The 16,281-nt window shown below is 42.6% G+C and overlaps 1 protein-coding gene across 4 annotated transcripts; it reads left to right on the forward strand.

Annotated features, from left to right (window-relative positions):
- Window positions 1-1,162: 1,162 nt before the first annotated feature.
- LOC147346983 (HLA class II histocompatibility antigen, DRB1 beta chain-like) lies at window positions 1,163-14,903 on the forward strand. 4 transcript variants are annotated; one of them, XM_086370790.1, is made up of 6 exons: window positions 1,163-1,311; window positions 1,427-1,511; window positions 9,328-9,524; window positions 11,567-11,848; window positions 13,658-13,768; window positions 14,223-14,348. In XM_086370790.1, the coding sequence occupies exons 1-6, from the start codon at window positions 1,245-1,247 to the stop codon at window positions 14,258-14,260; spliced, it is 780 nt and encodes a 259-aa protein (XP_086226916.1). In that variant the 5' UTR covers window positions 1,163-1,244; the 3' UTR covers window positions 14,261-14,348. The 4 variants fall into 4 exon arrangements, with proteins under 4 accessions (XP_086226916.1, XP_086226914.1, XP_086226913.1 ...); XM_086370788.1 differs by lacking the exon at window positions 1,427-1,511 and adding an exon at window positions 14,558-14,903 and having other exon boundaries at window positions 1,175-1,311; window positions 9,255-9,524; window positions 14,223-14,246; XM_086370789.1 differs by lacking the exon at window positions 1,163-1,311 and adding an exon at window positions 14,558-14,903 and having other exon boundaries at window positions 9,255-9,524; window positions 14,223-14,246.
- Window positions 14,904-16,281: the final 1,378 nt, after the last annotated feature.

Consider the following 16,281-nt stretch of genomic DNA (forward strand, 5'->3'; position numbering starts at 1 on the left):
GAATCTCCACACTGTTCTCCATAGTGGCTGTACTAGATTTATATGTTTAAAATTATGTGATTATATCAGAAGATATAATTCATAGTTTTCCCATAGTGTTCTCTTTCCTAAACACTCTGTAATGTTTTCATTAGCAAAGTCTTCTTTTCTTAGGATAAAGCAAGGGAAGTTGATAAATAAGGGACATATCCCCAGTAAAATGAGCAAATCCTAATGGGAAACAGGAATAAGGAACTCAACACTTTTTTAGGTAAGATATTACATTTTAAAGCTGAGTTATTGTGCCAATGGCTGACTTGAAGTCCTTTATCCATCTCTCAGTCTCTTGCATACTATGATGTGGGCAGTTGGTTTTATTACCTTGTTAGATAACATGCTATAAAAAATACCTTTAAGACCCTCCATTCCACATAGGTCACATCATATAAGTCCCCCTTTCTCTCTGTGTTTTCTGGAGGTGCCACTAAAGTCAATCATATTATCAGGGACAAACCTGAAGACATTTTCATTTACATTAAATTATTGACTAATATTTAATTTCCTGTAGTTTATCGGAGACAATCTTATCTGTAAGGAGGTACAGTCTATACTCTCCATACAACAGTTATAATTCTGTTACTAGGGACACTGTTCTTTCAGTTGTCCACAGAATTACAGCATTTTTCAGAATTGAAATACTTGAAAAATCAAAGTGCTTTGTTTTCAACAAGTTCAGTAATTTCCCCAAATCTACAACACTAAGTTATGATGCACAAAGGATGAGATCATAGGACTCTTAAAATGCAACAATTTTCTCTCCACTTCCTCAATTCCTCATACACTCACACCTACATTTGTGAAAATATCTCAAGTAAGAGGAAAGATTTCCTAAAAGGCTCAAACTAGTGACACATCAGTGACCAGCACAGACTGGTGCCCAAGAGGGGCCCAATTAAAATATCTCAGATACAACTGGACCAAACCTTTAAAGTACTAAGTTAAAATAATCTTTTTAATGGAGAGAATTCTAAGTTTCAGAAGAGGACCTTCCTACTGAATCTCTGACCAGCAAATGATGATGCTATCCACCTCTGATGCTGATTGGTTTTTCTAACACTGAGATCACCCAATCCAGGAAGAAAGAGTTCATTGGTTAGTATTGTTTGGCCACGTGGGTTGAAGAGGGTCCTAGTCCTCACTGAGTGACTCTCAGCTGCTCCCTCACGCTCTGTGTTCTCCTGTATGATGTGTCTGTGGTTCACTGGATGGCAGCTTTGGCAGTGCTACTGATGGTGCTCAGCCTTCCCTTCTCTTGGGCCAGGGAAACCCAACGTAAGTGCACACCTTTGAGGGGAGGGTGAGCTATTATGGGTGGGAGAAGAAAGGGAGTTACCATTGTCTCTATGTCCAGACTACATCTCTTAAAAAACTGTGACATTCTCTTCAGTCATCACCAGTCCTTATCACATGGAGCCTTCGTTCCTTCCACAAGAAAAGGGCCTTGGATGCCTGCCTTCTGAATGCTGCTTAAGGTAACTCCATATACATGGGATAAGTCTTCTCAATTCTCCTCCAATAAAACCTCTCTAGTCTTACAACCCATTCCTCTAAGGATCTTAAGAGGATTGAGTCGCAAAGATACCCTGGAGGAGGAAATGGCAATCCACTCCAGTATTCTTGCCTGGAGAATTCCACGGACAGAGGACCCTGGTGAGCTACAGTCCATGGTATCACAAAGAGTTGGACACGAAAGAACACACACTCAACACACATATCAGAAAAAAGAAAACGTTCTCTGAAAATTTACAGGGACTCTCGTGGAATTAGAACAGTCTCTCCTAGGAAGATGCTATGTTTGTCCTTAACAGAGTCTATGATGTTGCTGTCTCTCCCCAATATGTGAGAATGTATCAAAGGACACCCCTCACTATATCTTTTCCTATCTCCCTGAACCACAATGTTTAAAATGCCTATATCCCTGCCCTGGAGCTTCTCTGACAGAAGTTGGCGTTAATTTTCTCTCTTTCTCCTGGGTAAAGCATCCTGGAGCTAAACCAGGGATCTTTAACTACTTGGAATGACTCTGTAGATAAGGAGCATCCATAGGGTGTTCTTTAGTGCCTTAAAGAATTTATGGCATCTTCTGAAAACCTGATACAGGTTAGTGTTCTTTATAAATCTATTTTGAATCTTTCTACATGATTAGTTTCTCCTCTATCTCCCCATTCTCTGGTCTGAGCACATGCAAAGGGATTCAGCTAGTAAAGGATAAATTACAGGAAATTCTGTTTTTGTAAGTTACAAGTAGTCAAATATCAGCATTTTCATATGGCAAACCATAAACTCTGAGAAGAGTCCTGAGAATGTGAGGTTGTTTCCATCCTACTGGGTTGAAAGTCAAGAAGTAAGTCAAGGGAACTCATTGGCCTATCAGATATTGGCCCCAAACTTCGTAGGTTCACTAATAATGCCATTTAATTTCCTTAATTAGTCATGTTTGGTGTCCTCTCCTTTCTGGTTCTTCCCTATTCTTTCCTCAAGCTATGCCATGACCATTAGAAAAAATCCCCATTAGAGGAAAAAGTTTGCACAAACCCTCAGCACTATAACAGATCAATTGGATGAGATGAAACTTAATGAAAGTTTCCCTAAATCTTAAAATCACCTTTTCCTCTCTTGTGAATGTTTCTTCCAACTAGTAGGAGGAGCAAAAGGAAGTTTGCCTGAATTCCTCACAGGAAATGGAAAGGATATCATATGCCTACAGAATAAAAGAGTTTTAGAGCTGAGCTCTTTCTTGCCTTCCAGGAGTCACACAAAGACCCATTTCCAGAACACTGGGTGTATTCATTTTGAACTCAAATGTCTTTTTCTGAGCAACTATTATATACTGGGTTCTGTTCTTGGCTCAGAGAATTCTATTTCAGTAACTTAGGAAAGTCCCTTGCAGTCATCAGCTTACCTAATGGCGGGAGAGGAAGACAACTCAGTAAACACTTAACAGGGAAAATCATTTCAGAGAGCAATAAATGTGCTGAAAGAACACTTCAGGGTTGTAGAACAGAGAGAACTGTATTCACCTGACTTCAGTTCAAGTGTCTAGGAAGCTCTCCCTGAGAAGGTGACAGTCGACTGAGACATAAACGATGAGAAGAAGCCAGACACGTGAGGGATCTTAAGGGACAAGTGCCCCAGGGAGACGGAGCAGAGGAGAGGCTGAAATGTGAGAAGGTGTTTGCTGTGTTTAAGGGACAGAATGAAGATTAGAGCGGCTGAAGCAAAGCAAGCTGGTTGGACAGTGAAATAAGATGAGATTGGAGAGGAAACTAGGAGCCAAATCGTATTAGGCTCTGGTGGTTGTGATGAGAACTTTAAAAAAAAAAAAGTATTCATGTATTTATCTTTGGCTATGCTGGGTCTTTGTTGCCGAGCACGTTTTTCCCTAGCTGTGGTGCACAGGCTGCTCATTGCGGTGGGTTTTCCTGTTGCCGAGCGCAGGCTCTAGGGCAAACGGGTTTCAGTAGTTGTGGCTTCTGGGCTCTGGAGGACAGGCTCAATAGTTGTGGCGCACGGGCTTCATTGCTCCACAACACGTGGGATCCTCCCTGATCAGGGATTGAACCCATGTCTCCTGTGTTGGCAGGCAAATTCTTCACCACTGAGCCACCAGGAAAGCCCCCATGGTCCAAACTTTGACTTTTATTTATGGAGATATGTGAAACTACTGAGAGATTATAAGGAGAGTCAGTTTGTTTATTTTAAAAAACAATCTAGCTACCACGCGGAGACTGGACTCCAGAGGTTCACAAGTGGAGTGGAGGACACCATTTAAGAACATGGCAGAATTCTACAGGGCAGGTATACTGTGGCTTCACTTAGAGTGGTGGTGACAAAGACAATAGTAAAGATAAAGTGAACAGATTTGGGGAGATTGTTGTGTGACTTGCTCTTTTCAAACTTTATCATGTGACAAGAAGGTATTAGAGAATTCCTGAATAGTAAGTGGACCTAGTCTGACCCAGAGAACACTCCTCTCATTTCTAAGTGAAGGCCTGTATTCAAAGTCTGGGGTCCTGTTCTTTTTCTATAAGCTGTCTATATGAGAATGTTATTTTTTCTAACCTTCTCCTTTTCTAAGGGTTCAGTTCAGGTCAGTCGCTCAATTGTGTCCGACTCTTTGCGACCCCATGAACCGTAGCATGCCAAGCCTCCCTGTCTATCACCAACTCCTGGAGTCTACCTAAACCCATGTCCATCGAGTCGGTGATGCCATCCAACCATCTCATCCTCTGTCATCCACTTCTCCTCCTGCCCTCAATCTTTCCCAGCATCAGGGTCTTTTCAAATGAGTCAACTCTTCGCATGAGGTGGCCAAAGTATTGGAGTTTCAGCTTCAACATCAGTCCTTCCAATGAACACCCAGGATTGATCTCCTTTAGGATGGACTGCTTGGATCTCCTTGCAGTCCAAAGGACTCTCAAGAGTCTTCTCCAACAACACAGTTCAAAGCATCAATTCTTCAGTGCTCAGCTTTCTTCACAGTCCCACTCTCACATCCATACATGACCACTGGAAAAACCATAGCCTTGGCTAGACAAACCTTTGTTGAAAAATTAATGTCTCTGGTTTTTAATATGCTGTCTAGGTTGGTCATAACTTTCCTTCCAAGGAGTAAGCGTCTTTTAATTTCATGGCTGCAGTCACCATCTGCAGTGATTTTGGAGCCCAGAAAAATAAAGTCAGCCATTGTTTCCACTGTTTCCCCATCTATTTGCCATGAACTGATGGGACCAGATGCCATGATCTTCGTTTTCTGAATGTTGAGCTTTAAGCCAACTTTTTCACTCTCCACTTTCACTTTCATCAAGAGGCTTTTTAGTTCCTCTTCACTTTCTGCCATAAGGGTGGTGTCACCTGCATATCTGAGGTTACTGATATTTCTCCTGGCAATCTTGATTCCAGCTTGTGCTTCTTCCAGTCCAGTGTTTCTCAAGATGTACTCTGCATATAAGTTAAATAAGCAGGGTGACAATATACAGCCTTGACGTACTCCTTTTCCTATTTGGAACCAGTCTGTTGTTCCATGTCCAGTTCTAACTGTGGCTTCTTGACCTGCATAGAGGTTTCTCCAGAGGCAGGTCAGGTGGTCTGGTATCCCATCTCTTTCAGAATTTTCCACAGTTTATTGTGATCCACGCAGTCAAAGGCTTTGGCATAGTCAATAAAGCAGAAATAGATGTTTTTCTGGAACTCTCTTGCTTTTTTGATGATCCAGCGGCTGTTGACAATTTGATCTCTGGTTCCTCTGCCTTTTCTAAAACCAGCTTGAACATCTGAAAGTTCACAGTTCATGTATTGCAGAAGCCCGGCTTGGAGAATTTAAAGCATTTCCTTGCTAGCATGTGAGATGAGTACTTTCTGAGGGTACTTGACTGCAGAAATGAGAGTCCTACATCTGGCCAAGGCTAGTAATTCAATATTATTAATACCAATAATACTGGTATTATTGGGTGTAGCAGGCAAAGTTAGAAATGAGTTATCTGGGGTTTTGAATAGGACTGAAATATCTGTAGTTGTAGTTTACTAATATAGATAAGTAGTGGACAAGTGGCAGGGAAATTAAGAAGGAAGATGATGTGAAGAATAAATTACATGTCTTTTTAATTGGCTGGTGAGGCAAAGAAATAAGTAAGTCATACTCAAATTTATTTTGCTGGAAAAATATCTCTTCATTGGGAGTGGATTCTTTAAAAACAGAAATTTCATATAGGAACAAGATTTTCAACAGATAAAATATTGGCAAAACTTTTAATGTAATTCTCAGTACTCCAAAATTAACCGTGGCTATTGACCACATATTTTCAGATGATTTATACTAGTTGAACTCATCCAGTGACATATCACCAACACTTCCCCCAACTCCTTGACCCCGAATATTTGGCAATATCTAGAGCCAGAAGCAGAAGCAGGAGATATTAAGAAGAGGTGGCAAGAATACACAGAACTATACAAAAAAGATCTTCATGACCCAGATAACCATGATGGTAATGATCACTCACCTAGACCCAGACATCCTGGAATGTGAAGTCAAGTGGGCCTTAGGAAGCATCACTACAAACAAAGCTAGTGGAGGTAATGGAATTCCAGTTGAGCTATTTCAAATCCTAAAAGATGATGCTATGAAAGTGCTGCACTCAATATGCCAGCATATTGGGAAAACTCAGCAGTGGCCATAGGACTGGAAAAGGTCAGTTTTCATTCCAATCCCAAAGAAAGCTAATGCCAAAGAATGTTCAAACTACTGCACAATTGCACTCATCTCACATACCAGCAAAGTAATGCTCACAATTCTCCAAGCCAGGCTTCAACAGTACATGAACTGTGTAGTTCCAGATGTTTAAGCTGGGTTTAGAAAAGGCAGAGGAACCAGAGATCAAATTGCCAACATTCGTTGGATCATCAAAAAAGCAAGAGAGTCCCACAAAAACATCTACTTTATTGACTATGCCAAAGCCTTTGACAGTGTGAATCACAACAAACTGTGGAAAATTCTGAAAGAAATGGGAATACCAGACCACCTGACCTGCCTCCTGAGAAACCTGAATACAGGTCAAGAAGCCACAGTTAGAACTGGACGTGGAACAACAGACTGGTTCCAAATCAGGAAAGGAGTATATCAAGGCTGTATATTGTCACCCTACTTATTTAAGTTATATGCAGAGTACATCATGTGAAATGCTGGGCTGGATGAAGCACAGTCTGGAATCAAGATTGCTGGGAGAAATATCAATAACCTCAGATATGCAGATGACACCACCCTTTATGGCAGAAAGTGAAGAAAAAGTAAAGAAAGAGCCTTTTGATGAAAGTGAAAGAAGAGAGTGAAAAAGTTAGCTTAAAATTCAACATTCAGAGAAGGAAATGGCAACTCACTCCAGTGTTCTTGCCTGGAGAATCCCAGGGATGGGGGAGCCTGGTAGGTGCCATCTATGGGGTCCTGTAGAGTCAGACATGACTGAAGCGACTTAGCAGCAGGAGCAGCAACATTCATAAAATGAAGATCATGGCATTTGGTCCCATCACTTCATGGCAAATATATGGGGAAACAGTGGCAGATTTTATTTTTGGGGGCTCCAAAATCACTGCAGATGGTGACTGCAGCCATGAAATTACAAGATGCTTGCTCCTTGGAAGAAAAGCCCCAACCAACATAGACAGCATATTAAATAGCAGAGACATTACCGTGCCGACAAAGGTCCATCTAGTCAAAGCTATGGTTTTTCCAGTAGTCATGTATGGATGTGAGAGTTGGACTATAAAGAAAGCTGAGTGCCTAAGAATTGATGCCTAAGAATTGATGTTGGAGAAGACTCTTGAGAGTCCTTGGACTGCACGGAGGTCCAACCAGTCCATCCTAATGGATATCAGTCCTGAATATTCATTGGAAGGGCTGATCCTGAAGCTGAAACTCCAATCCTTTGGCCACCTAATGGGAAGAACTGACTCATTTGAAAACACCCTGATGCTGGGAAAGATCGAAGGCAGGAGAAGAAGGGGATGACAAAGGATGAGATGGTTGGATGGCATCACTGACTTGATGGACATGAGTTTGAGCAAGTTCCAGGAGTTGGTGATGGACAGGAAGGCCTGGTGTGGGGCAGTCCATGGCATCACAAAGAGTCAGACCTGACTGAGTGACTGAACTGAACTGAGAGCCATTTTTGGTTGTTACACTGAGGGTTTCTTCTGACATCAAGTGAGTAGAGGCCAGAGATGCTGGTAGACAGCCTACAATGTTTAGAATAGCCACCCTCACCTAAGAGACATATTTGATCTCTTACCTAATCAGGTCAAATTTGAAAAGAGTTCTGTCACCAAATTTAAAAAATAAATTGGTTTTCCGAGCTATCCAGATTTGGAAATTCCAAAAAGGAAAGGTAGAAGTATACTGGGATCATGGTTTTAATTTCCTTAAAACTCTTCAAAAGTTTCCCATTTATCATAAATTCAAAACCCTAACATCAACTATAAGACTTTTAAGAACTGGCTTCTGTGATTTTTCTAGTGAAAAATTTCACCCTGCTTCCTCACTCTCTGTGCAAGTGAGAGGTTTTCCTCTGGATTCCTGCAGAAATTCATCATCTCTTTCAAGCCTTTACACATGCTACTACCTTTACCTGAAACATGCCTCCTTTTTCTCCCAGACATACACATACTTCTTGTCTTCAGCCATCTAAAGCTAACCTTTCATGTCACATCTTTAAAAAACAAAAAACAAAAAACTGAAGTATAGTTGATTATGAACTTCCCCAGTGGTTCAGCTGGTGAAGAATCTGTCTGTAATGTGGGAGACCTGGGTTCGATCCCTAGGTTGGGAAGATCTCCTGGAGAAGGGAACGACTACCCATTCCAATATTCTTGCCTAGAGAATTCCATGGACAGAGGAGCCTGGTGGGCTACAGTCCATAGAATCGCAAAGAATAGGATAGGACTGAAATGACTGAGCTCACACACATTGTATCAAATGTTTGTTTTTATATTCCGAAAGAGGTTAGGCTACAGTCCTTGGGGTTGCAAAGAGTTGGACACGACTGAGTGACTTTCACTTTCATAGTTGATTTACAAATTTGTGTCATGTCACGTCTTAAATATCATTTGAGACAACTTCTCTGCCACCCTAATGTAATTATTCTCTCTTCCTGAACTCCTAACTTTTCTTCTGATATTTCTGACTCTTGTGTAATTAACTTTTGCGTGGTTGGGTTTCGTCCATCAGTCTCACTAAATGTTATACTCCTAGATAAGGTAGGGGAGAGGTCTGTTTTTCCTTCTTTGGATTCCCAGGGGCAGCAGCACAGGCCTGGCACAAGGTCAGCACCAGGTAAGGAAGTGTTTCAGGAACTGATGAAGGGCTGTGGGATGAGAGGAAGGAGCAGTGAGTGTTTTTCTGGTGAAAGCATTCAGGAGGTGGAAGCGATGGGGTAAATCCTGGCCCAGCTCAGGCTTGGAGGTCTCCAGCCAAGTGCAGAGCTGACTGCATCCCACATGGCTTAGAATCAGAGGGGCCTTCCCCGACCACCATGGTCTGGATTGATCCTGCAGATGAAAGATGAACCATGAGTGCCGGTAATTAGGGGTGCCAGTGGAGCTAATGAAGGAGTTCCTAGTGCTCCCTTCTCTCCTAGCGACCCCCTTCTCCCTCGCCCATTGGTGGGCGTTGCAGTCAGTCATTTCCAGGAGCCCTCCCAGTGATCAGATCTTTCACGTCTACACAGCGCATTTCATCCATCAGTTTAAGGGTGAGTGTCGTTTCTCCAACGGATTGGAGCGGATGCGGTTCTTTGCCAGATACATCTACAACACGCAGGAGGATGTGCATTTCGACAGCGATGTGGGGGAGTTCACGGCCCTGACGGAGCTGGGGAGGCTGGACGCCGAGTACTGGAACCAGCAAAAGGACTTCATGGAGCAGATGCGGGCCAAGGTGGACACGTTGTGCAGATCCAACTACCAGGGCATTGGTAGCTTCCTGAGGCAGCGCCGAGGTGAGCGAGGCCAGTGGGTGGCCTCGGGGAGGTTGTGTGTGTGTGCGTGCACGTGTGCAGGAATGTGTGTGTGAGAGAGAGACAGAGAGACAGAGAGACAGGAGGACAGAGACAGAGGCTACGTCCAGGTGAGTGTTGGATTGTGAGCAAGTTCAAGTTAGGAAAGTTGCTGTGAGAAGATGAGACTGGGAGTCTCACATGCTGTCGGGGAGACAGTGTGTGATTGTGAGAGGGGAGAGAGCATGTGGCGGGGGAAGGGGCTGGGGGTCTGAGAGGACCGGAGAGGGTAAGAGGTATGGAGGACGGCTGCAGGAAGGAAAGATGGTGGCAGACTGTGGGAGAGGTGAGGTGGCAGAAAGGGGAAGGGGATATGGAGGAATACTGACTGGGAGGGGCGGTTAGGCTTTCCTGGCCGCTCAGACATAAAGAATCTGCCCACAGTGCAGGAGACCTGAGTTTGATCCCTGGCTGGGGAAGATCCCCTGGAGAAGAGAATGGCTACCCACTCAAGTATTCTTGCCTGTAGAATTCCATGGACAGAGAAGCCTGGCGGGCTACAGTCCATGGGGTCGCAAAAAGTTGAACATGACTGAGTGACTAACCCTCTAGGTGGTTAGAGAGGAGAAGAGGGCATTGAGGTGTCTGTGATTGTGCTACCCAACAAAGGGCTGTGGAACTTGGACATTCATGGTCAGCTGTGGTACAGGAGCTTCAGCACATCTTCCTGGATGATGGACCCTTTGCTTCACATCTGCATCTTTTGCTTCTGTGGTCAGGGAGAAACTGGTTCTGGGTCCAGATTTTCACCTTTGCTCGTGCTTCAGCTGCACGACTCATGGTTTTGTTCTTTCGTCTCTGAAAAGCAACTCAGTATCTTGCTTGAAACAGAATAGGGCCAGATTGGAGCTGGTTCTGGGGTTATACAATTATAAGAAATTTTAAGTTTTGTACTCTTTTAAGATTAATTAATTTTTGACTGTGCTGGGTTTTCCTTTCTGCGTGCAGGCTTTCTCTAGTTGCAGCGAGCAAAGACTGCTTTCTGGTTGCAGTGCATGGGCTTCTCACTGCAGTGGGTTCTCTTGTTGCAGAGAATGGGCTCTAGGGTGTGGGAGCTTCAGCAGTTGCAGCATGTGGGCTCAGTAGTTGTGGCATGGGTTTAGTTTCCTTGGAGCACGTGAGATCTTCCCAGATCAGGAACTGAACTTGCGTCCCCTGAACCAGTGGGTGGATTGGCAGGTGGATTCTTAACCGCTGGACCACCAGGAAAGTCAAAGAATTTTTTCTTTTTAATTAGTGACTTTCCTTCCTGCTTTACCTCTCCTTCAGGACTCAAGTTTTTCTTGGGATTCAACTCATAGACTTAGAGAATCACCCGTGTCTTTCCTTCTTCCCAGGGTGGAACCATTCTGAGATGTTCTAAGGTGTGAGTGCCTGGAGACAGCTTTCCCAGGATGTCATGTTCTATATCCACACCTACCCCACTGCTGTTCCCTAATTTATCGACACTTTGATTCATATTTTCTCTTCAGTTAAACAAGGATAACAATAGCTAACATATATTGAAGACTAAGTTCCAGTTATTGTTTTACATACTTTACATGGAATAATCCTCACATAGTGCTGAGAGGTAAATTAGGATAATAATACCCTTTTATAGATAGAAAGCTGAGGCACGTGGAAATGTAAAAATTCTCCCAGTCACTAAGAGGAAGAGCCTGGATGTGAATCCAGTCTGTCTGGCTTCAGAAATCAGTACACTGTATGCCTTGAAAGATTTGTAAATGCTTCAGTTCAACAATGAATTATTTTTCATGCTATGAAACACACATACACATATTTTTTCAACATCTTTTAAATGTAATGGGCCAGTGCTGTAAGAATTAAAGTCAAGGCTCACAGTACTAGCTCCTAAAGTTGGGCCAAATGGCCTGTCTGGCCTACCTGAGACTGCAGTCTGCTCTGGTGATTGGTTTAGAAAGGCAGCCAATCAAGGAGACTCACTTTGTCTTGCTCACTGATTCCCTCCACTTTTTCTCTCCCAGTGGAGCCTACAGTGACTGTGTATCCTGCAAAGACCCAGCCCCTGCAGCACCACAACCTCCTGGTCTGCTCTGTGAACAGTTTCTACCCAGGCCACATTGAAGTCAGGTGGTTCCGGAACGGCCATGAAGAGGAGGCTGGGGTGATCTCCACAGGCCTGATCCAGAATGGAGACTGGACCTTCCAGACCATGGTGATGCTTGAAACAGTTCCTCAGAGTGGAGAGGTCTACACCTGCCAAGTGGAGCACCCCAGCCGGATGAGCCCTCTCACAGTGGAATGGAGTGAGAAGCTCTCTATCTCATATGTCCCTCACCCACCGTGGAGGGGGCTTGCTTTCCCCTGAATTTCAGATGTCTCCTCTCCCTACACCATGTGTTCATTTGCTCCTTATTCTCCTGTCCTTCAGCTGAGGTTACTGGGGGAGTCCTTTATCCTGTGATAGAAATCCTCTGATACTTTACGGATATCTTGGCATAGTTTCTCCAAATACCTACACCCCCTGGGGAGGCATTTCTTCCTGACAAGGAGAAAAGAGGTATCCCTGGTCTGAGCCTCCATGAAATCTCAAGTCACGGTCACCCTGTGACCTGGGCACTAGTCCCCTGCCTCCAGCTGGGCTTGTACTTCCGACACTGTTGCTCTGAGTTGTTCACTGTGATCTGAGAAAAGGTGCATCCTTTACAGCGTACAAACCTTCCTGACGTGAGTGGAGTTCAACCTCAGCTATGCTCTTTATTGGCTCTGTCACCACACACAAGCTAATTAACCTCATTCCGTCCCAGGTTCCTCACCTACTAAATATTGAAGTCCTGTGGCCTTATATCAGGACTGCAATGTTTAAATGAGTTCAGTGCCTGAATCTTGAAGCTACTCTGTGTGATTTTTAAGACAAATTTTTGTAGGAATTGCCAGTTATTCTGGTTCTTCCAGGGCAGCCTTCTTTCCCTCTTCTCAAAACTCTCTGTCTTATAATAGGTCTGCCCAATGTTATGTAGCAGCCTGGATGGGAGGGGAGTTTAGGGGAGAATTGTTATTGTTTAGTCGCTAAGTCATGTTCAACTCTTTGTGACCCCATGGACTGTAGCCCACCAGACTCCTCCATCCATGGGATTTCCCGGATAAGAATTCTGGAATGGGGTGTCATTTCCTTCTCCCTTGGGGGAGAATGGATACATGTATATGTCTGGCTTAGTTCCTTTGCTGTCTGCCTGAAACTGTCACAATATTGTTAATTGGCCATACTCCAATACAAAATAAAAAGTTTAATAAAAAATTCTCAATCTTATGCAGCCACTTTGGAAGGTGGTATGGAGATTCCTTAAAAAACTAGGAATAAAATCACCATATGACCCAGCAATCCCACTACTAGGCATATACCCTGAAGAAACCAAAATTAAAAAGACACATGTACCCCAGTGTTCATCGAAGCACTATTTACAATAGCTAGTACATGGAAGCAACCTAGATGTCCATCGAGAGATGAATGGATAAAAACCTGTGGTACATATATACAAATTGACATTTGGCAGAAACTCAACCATATAAAGGAACACACTGGAGTCAGTTCTAATGAGGTGGATGAACCTAGAACCTAGTATACAGAGTGAAGTAGGTCAGAAAGAGAAAGGTAAATATCATGCACTAACACATATATATGGAATCTAGACAGATGGTACTGATGAATGTTTCTGCAGGGCAGCAGTAGAGACACATACATAGAGAACAGACTTATATGGACACGGGATGGGGAAAGGAAGGAGAGAGTGAGATGTATGGAGAGCGTAACATGGAAACTTACATCACCATATGTAAAATAGATACCTGTATGACTCAGGGAACTCAAACAGAGGCTCTGTAAGCTAGAGAGGTGGGATGGGGAGGGAGATGGGCCGGAAGTTCAAGGGGGAGGGGACATATGTATACCTTGGCTGATTCATGTTGACATTTGGCAGAAACCATCACAATTCTGTAAAGCAATTATCCTTCAACTAAAAAAAAACTAAATACATTAAAAAATTCTCAGTCTTGGAGATTGAAATAGAGAAGTTGTATTTGGGATAAAAATGACTAAAATTAGCTTCTTTTCTCAGGAGCACAGTCTGACTCTGCTCAGAGGAAGCTGATGAGTGGAGTTGGAGGCTTTGTTCTGGGTCTGCTCTTCCTTGGCGTGGGGCTGTTCATCCACCTCAGGAGTAAGAAAGGTGAGGAACCAGTTGGCAGATGATATTCCTCGCAGGCTTTTGGGAGAAGAAATGTGACTTTGCTCGGGTGGTTCGTGACCCTGTACGAAGTCTGTCATTACCTAGTTACCTCAAATTTCCTGAAAATCCAGACACTGACAGTCCATGATTAGCCATGGTTGAAACATGAAAGGTGATGGCCTATAACGACCAGAAACTGGTTAACACACATGAAATTTGGGGTGGAGATCCTGGGGCAAATGCGGGAAGAGACACTAAGGCTGATGAAATTACACTGGGTTTGTGTGAGAGAAGCTTCAGGTTCTTCATGTCATTTCTCTCTATCCTGGCATCTAGTGATGTGGGCTGTGGTGTGAGAGAAATCTTAGGAGAGTGCTCTGGGTCTGGGAACATTGTGTTTGGGGGTGGATTTACCTCCATCTTTTAACTATATGTCTTTCTTCCTCTTTTCCAGGACACCCTGCACTTCAGCCTATAGGTAATGCTTCTTAACTCTCTTTTAGAATCATATTTAGTCTCCTAGAGCAGATGGTAGAGGGGACAAGACAGGAGACAGAAATAATGAAAAAGACTGTGGATCTGACTTCTGATCATGCAGTTTACACTGAAGCTTCTTCTGTCCACTAAACAGAAGGTTTGAACTGTAAAGTGGCTTTGGCCCAAGGAGACTTAAGAAAATTTCCCCTTCTTACTGCAATGCTTTAACAGAAGGCTCTGAGAGGCAGAGACAAGGGGAAGTGCTGCTTGTAAAGTAAGACTGGAAATGACACTGTCCTCTGCTTCCTGAAGGACCCCTGAGCTGAAGTGAAGATGGTAACACTCAAAAAAGAACCTTCTGTCCCAGCTTCTTCACGGCCTGGAAAGGTCTCCTGCTTGGCTCCTATTCCTCCACAACAAGAGTGCTTCTCAGGATCTCGTTTGCTCCTGGTTGAGTGACCCTGCAGAAAATGTCCTTCTTGCTGGTTTCCTTGGCCCCCATGTTTGACCTGGACGTTCTCAGTATTGATCACCATACCTTATCTTCATTCTTTCCTGGTCCCCTTTGTTTTCAACCTTTAGTGCCTCCTGTGCCTCGGATCTTCTGTCCATATTATTATATAACTTTTTATCTCAAATAAATATGGACTGGCAATCATCTGCTTTATACAGTTTCAAGGAAAGAAGTAGAAAGAAAACAGAAGTGGAGGGTGGCATCATAAAACAATAATGGTTATTATTTCTTATATATTCCTAAATTTGGTCATTTGTGGATCTGGAGGTTTCCTTGCTCCCTTCCCTGTTTTTTCCTTGAGTTTTCTACATTCGGTCATCAGGCATGTTTTCCAGGGCTAGATGAAAGGCCTTAATTCCCTCTATCATGGTGGTTTCCTACATCTTTGCAACCTCAAAGATAAACACACTTTATAGTAATCTGCTATTATTTAAAAGTTACAAAATGTATATTCCTGTTTTTTTTTTTTCTCCTTTGCCATGATTTTAAAACAAAGTATCTAATCCTGGGTTAGTTCACTCCTTGAACTCCTCTTTAATTAGACTAATAGTGGGCTTCAATATTTAAATCTTTTTCTGTCTCTAAGATAAACATCAGTGACAGGCTGATGCTGTGGCTGGGGTGTATTCTTCCCCATAAGTAGGTTTCAGAAGGCCACTAAGACAAAGCCACAACTCTAGTGGAAAATATGCATTTCTGAGTCCCCCCAGAGTGTGTGATAAACTACTGTCTGTTACAGGAAAATCCAGTATGGATCTTATCTTAGCAGAAATCGGAAACAATTCGGAAAAACAAAGGAAAATTTATGAATACAGGGATGTTCATCCAAACAAAAAAATATCCTACAACTGGAAGAAAAATGAGATTTTCTACTCTAGAATAATCCCCAAAATGTACTTTCAGTAGGTTTAGATTTGTACAGTCTATAACATTTTAAAAACTAAGACAGAGGAGGAGAATATCTATCTATCATCTACTTACATTTGTAAATAGAAACAATGGCAGAACTATTTTTAAAAAATTGTTATCTTTTGGGCAAATGAGAGAATAGATTAAAGGGGACAAATATGAAAGTCAGACTTTTTTGAATTTACTTCATTTAATAGTTTTAACTAGAGGAACGTTCAAATATTCTATGTAATAAAAATAATTTTAAATTAAAAGATTAACAAAGTGATGCTTAAAAACTAAAAGCAAACTGGAATGATTCAAACAAATTTGACCAAAAGTATATGATAGAAAACAAGCTAGAAAAGTAAATCAAAAATTTTTTGACCCTTGCATAAACGATTGTTGAACTATAATGGTAAGTAAGTATATAGTTTTAAGTTCCAAAGACTTTAATAACATAAAAGAGTTGGATAGGCTCAGAAACCATGGTGATTTCTCCTAGCTCAAGAAACCACTATGATAGAAGGAATTAAGGCCTTTCTCCTAGCTCAGGCTTAGGCAATTAAATTGCTGACAAAGTTGGTGTATTCTGCTATTGTATTCCCTCTGAAGTCAATGTGCATGCTCACTC

This window comes from Bos grunniens, chromosome 23, assembly GCF_055505025.1.
Source record: "Bos grunniens cultivar Pamir isolate PY7600 chromosome 23, Bosgru_T2T1.0, whole genome shotgun sequence".
Classification (NCBI taxonomy): Eukaryota; Metazoa; Chordata; class Mammalia; order Artiodactyla; family Bovidae; genus Bos; species Bos grunniens.

Bases quoted from the DNA above. Each gene is read 5' to 3' on its own strand.
- LOC147346983 (XM_086370790.1), top strand. From the start codon at position 1,245: ATGGCAGCTTTGGCAGTGCTACTGATGGTGCTCAGCCTTCCCTTCTCT. The intron at 11,849-13,657 runs GTGAGAAGCTCT...TTCTTTTCTCAG, and splicing joins CCCTCTCACAGTGGAATGGA to GAGCACAGTCTGACTCTGCT. The intron at 13,769-14,222 runs GTGAGGAACCAG...CCTCTTTTCCAG, and splicing joins CCACCTCAGGAGTAAGAAAG to GACACCCTGCACTTCAGCCT.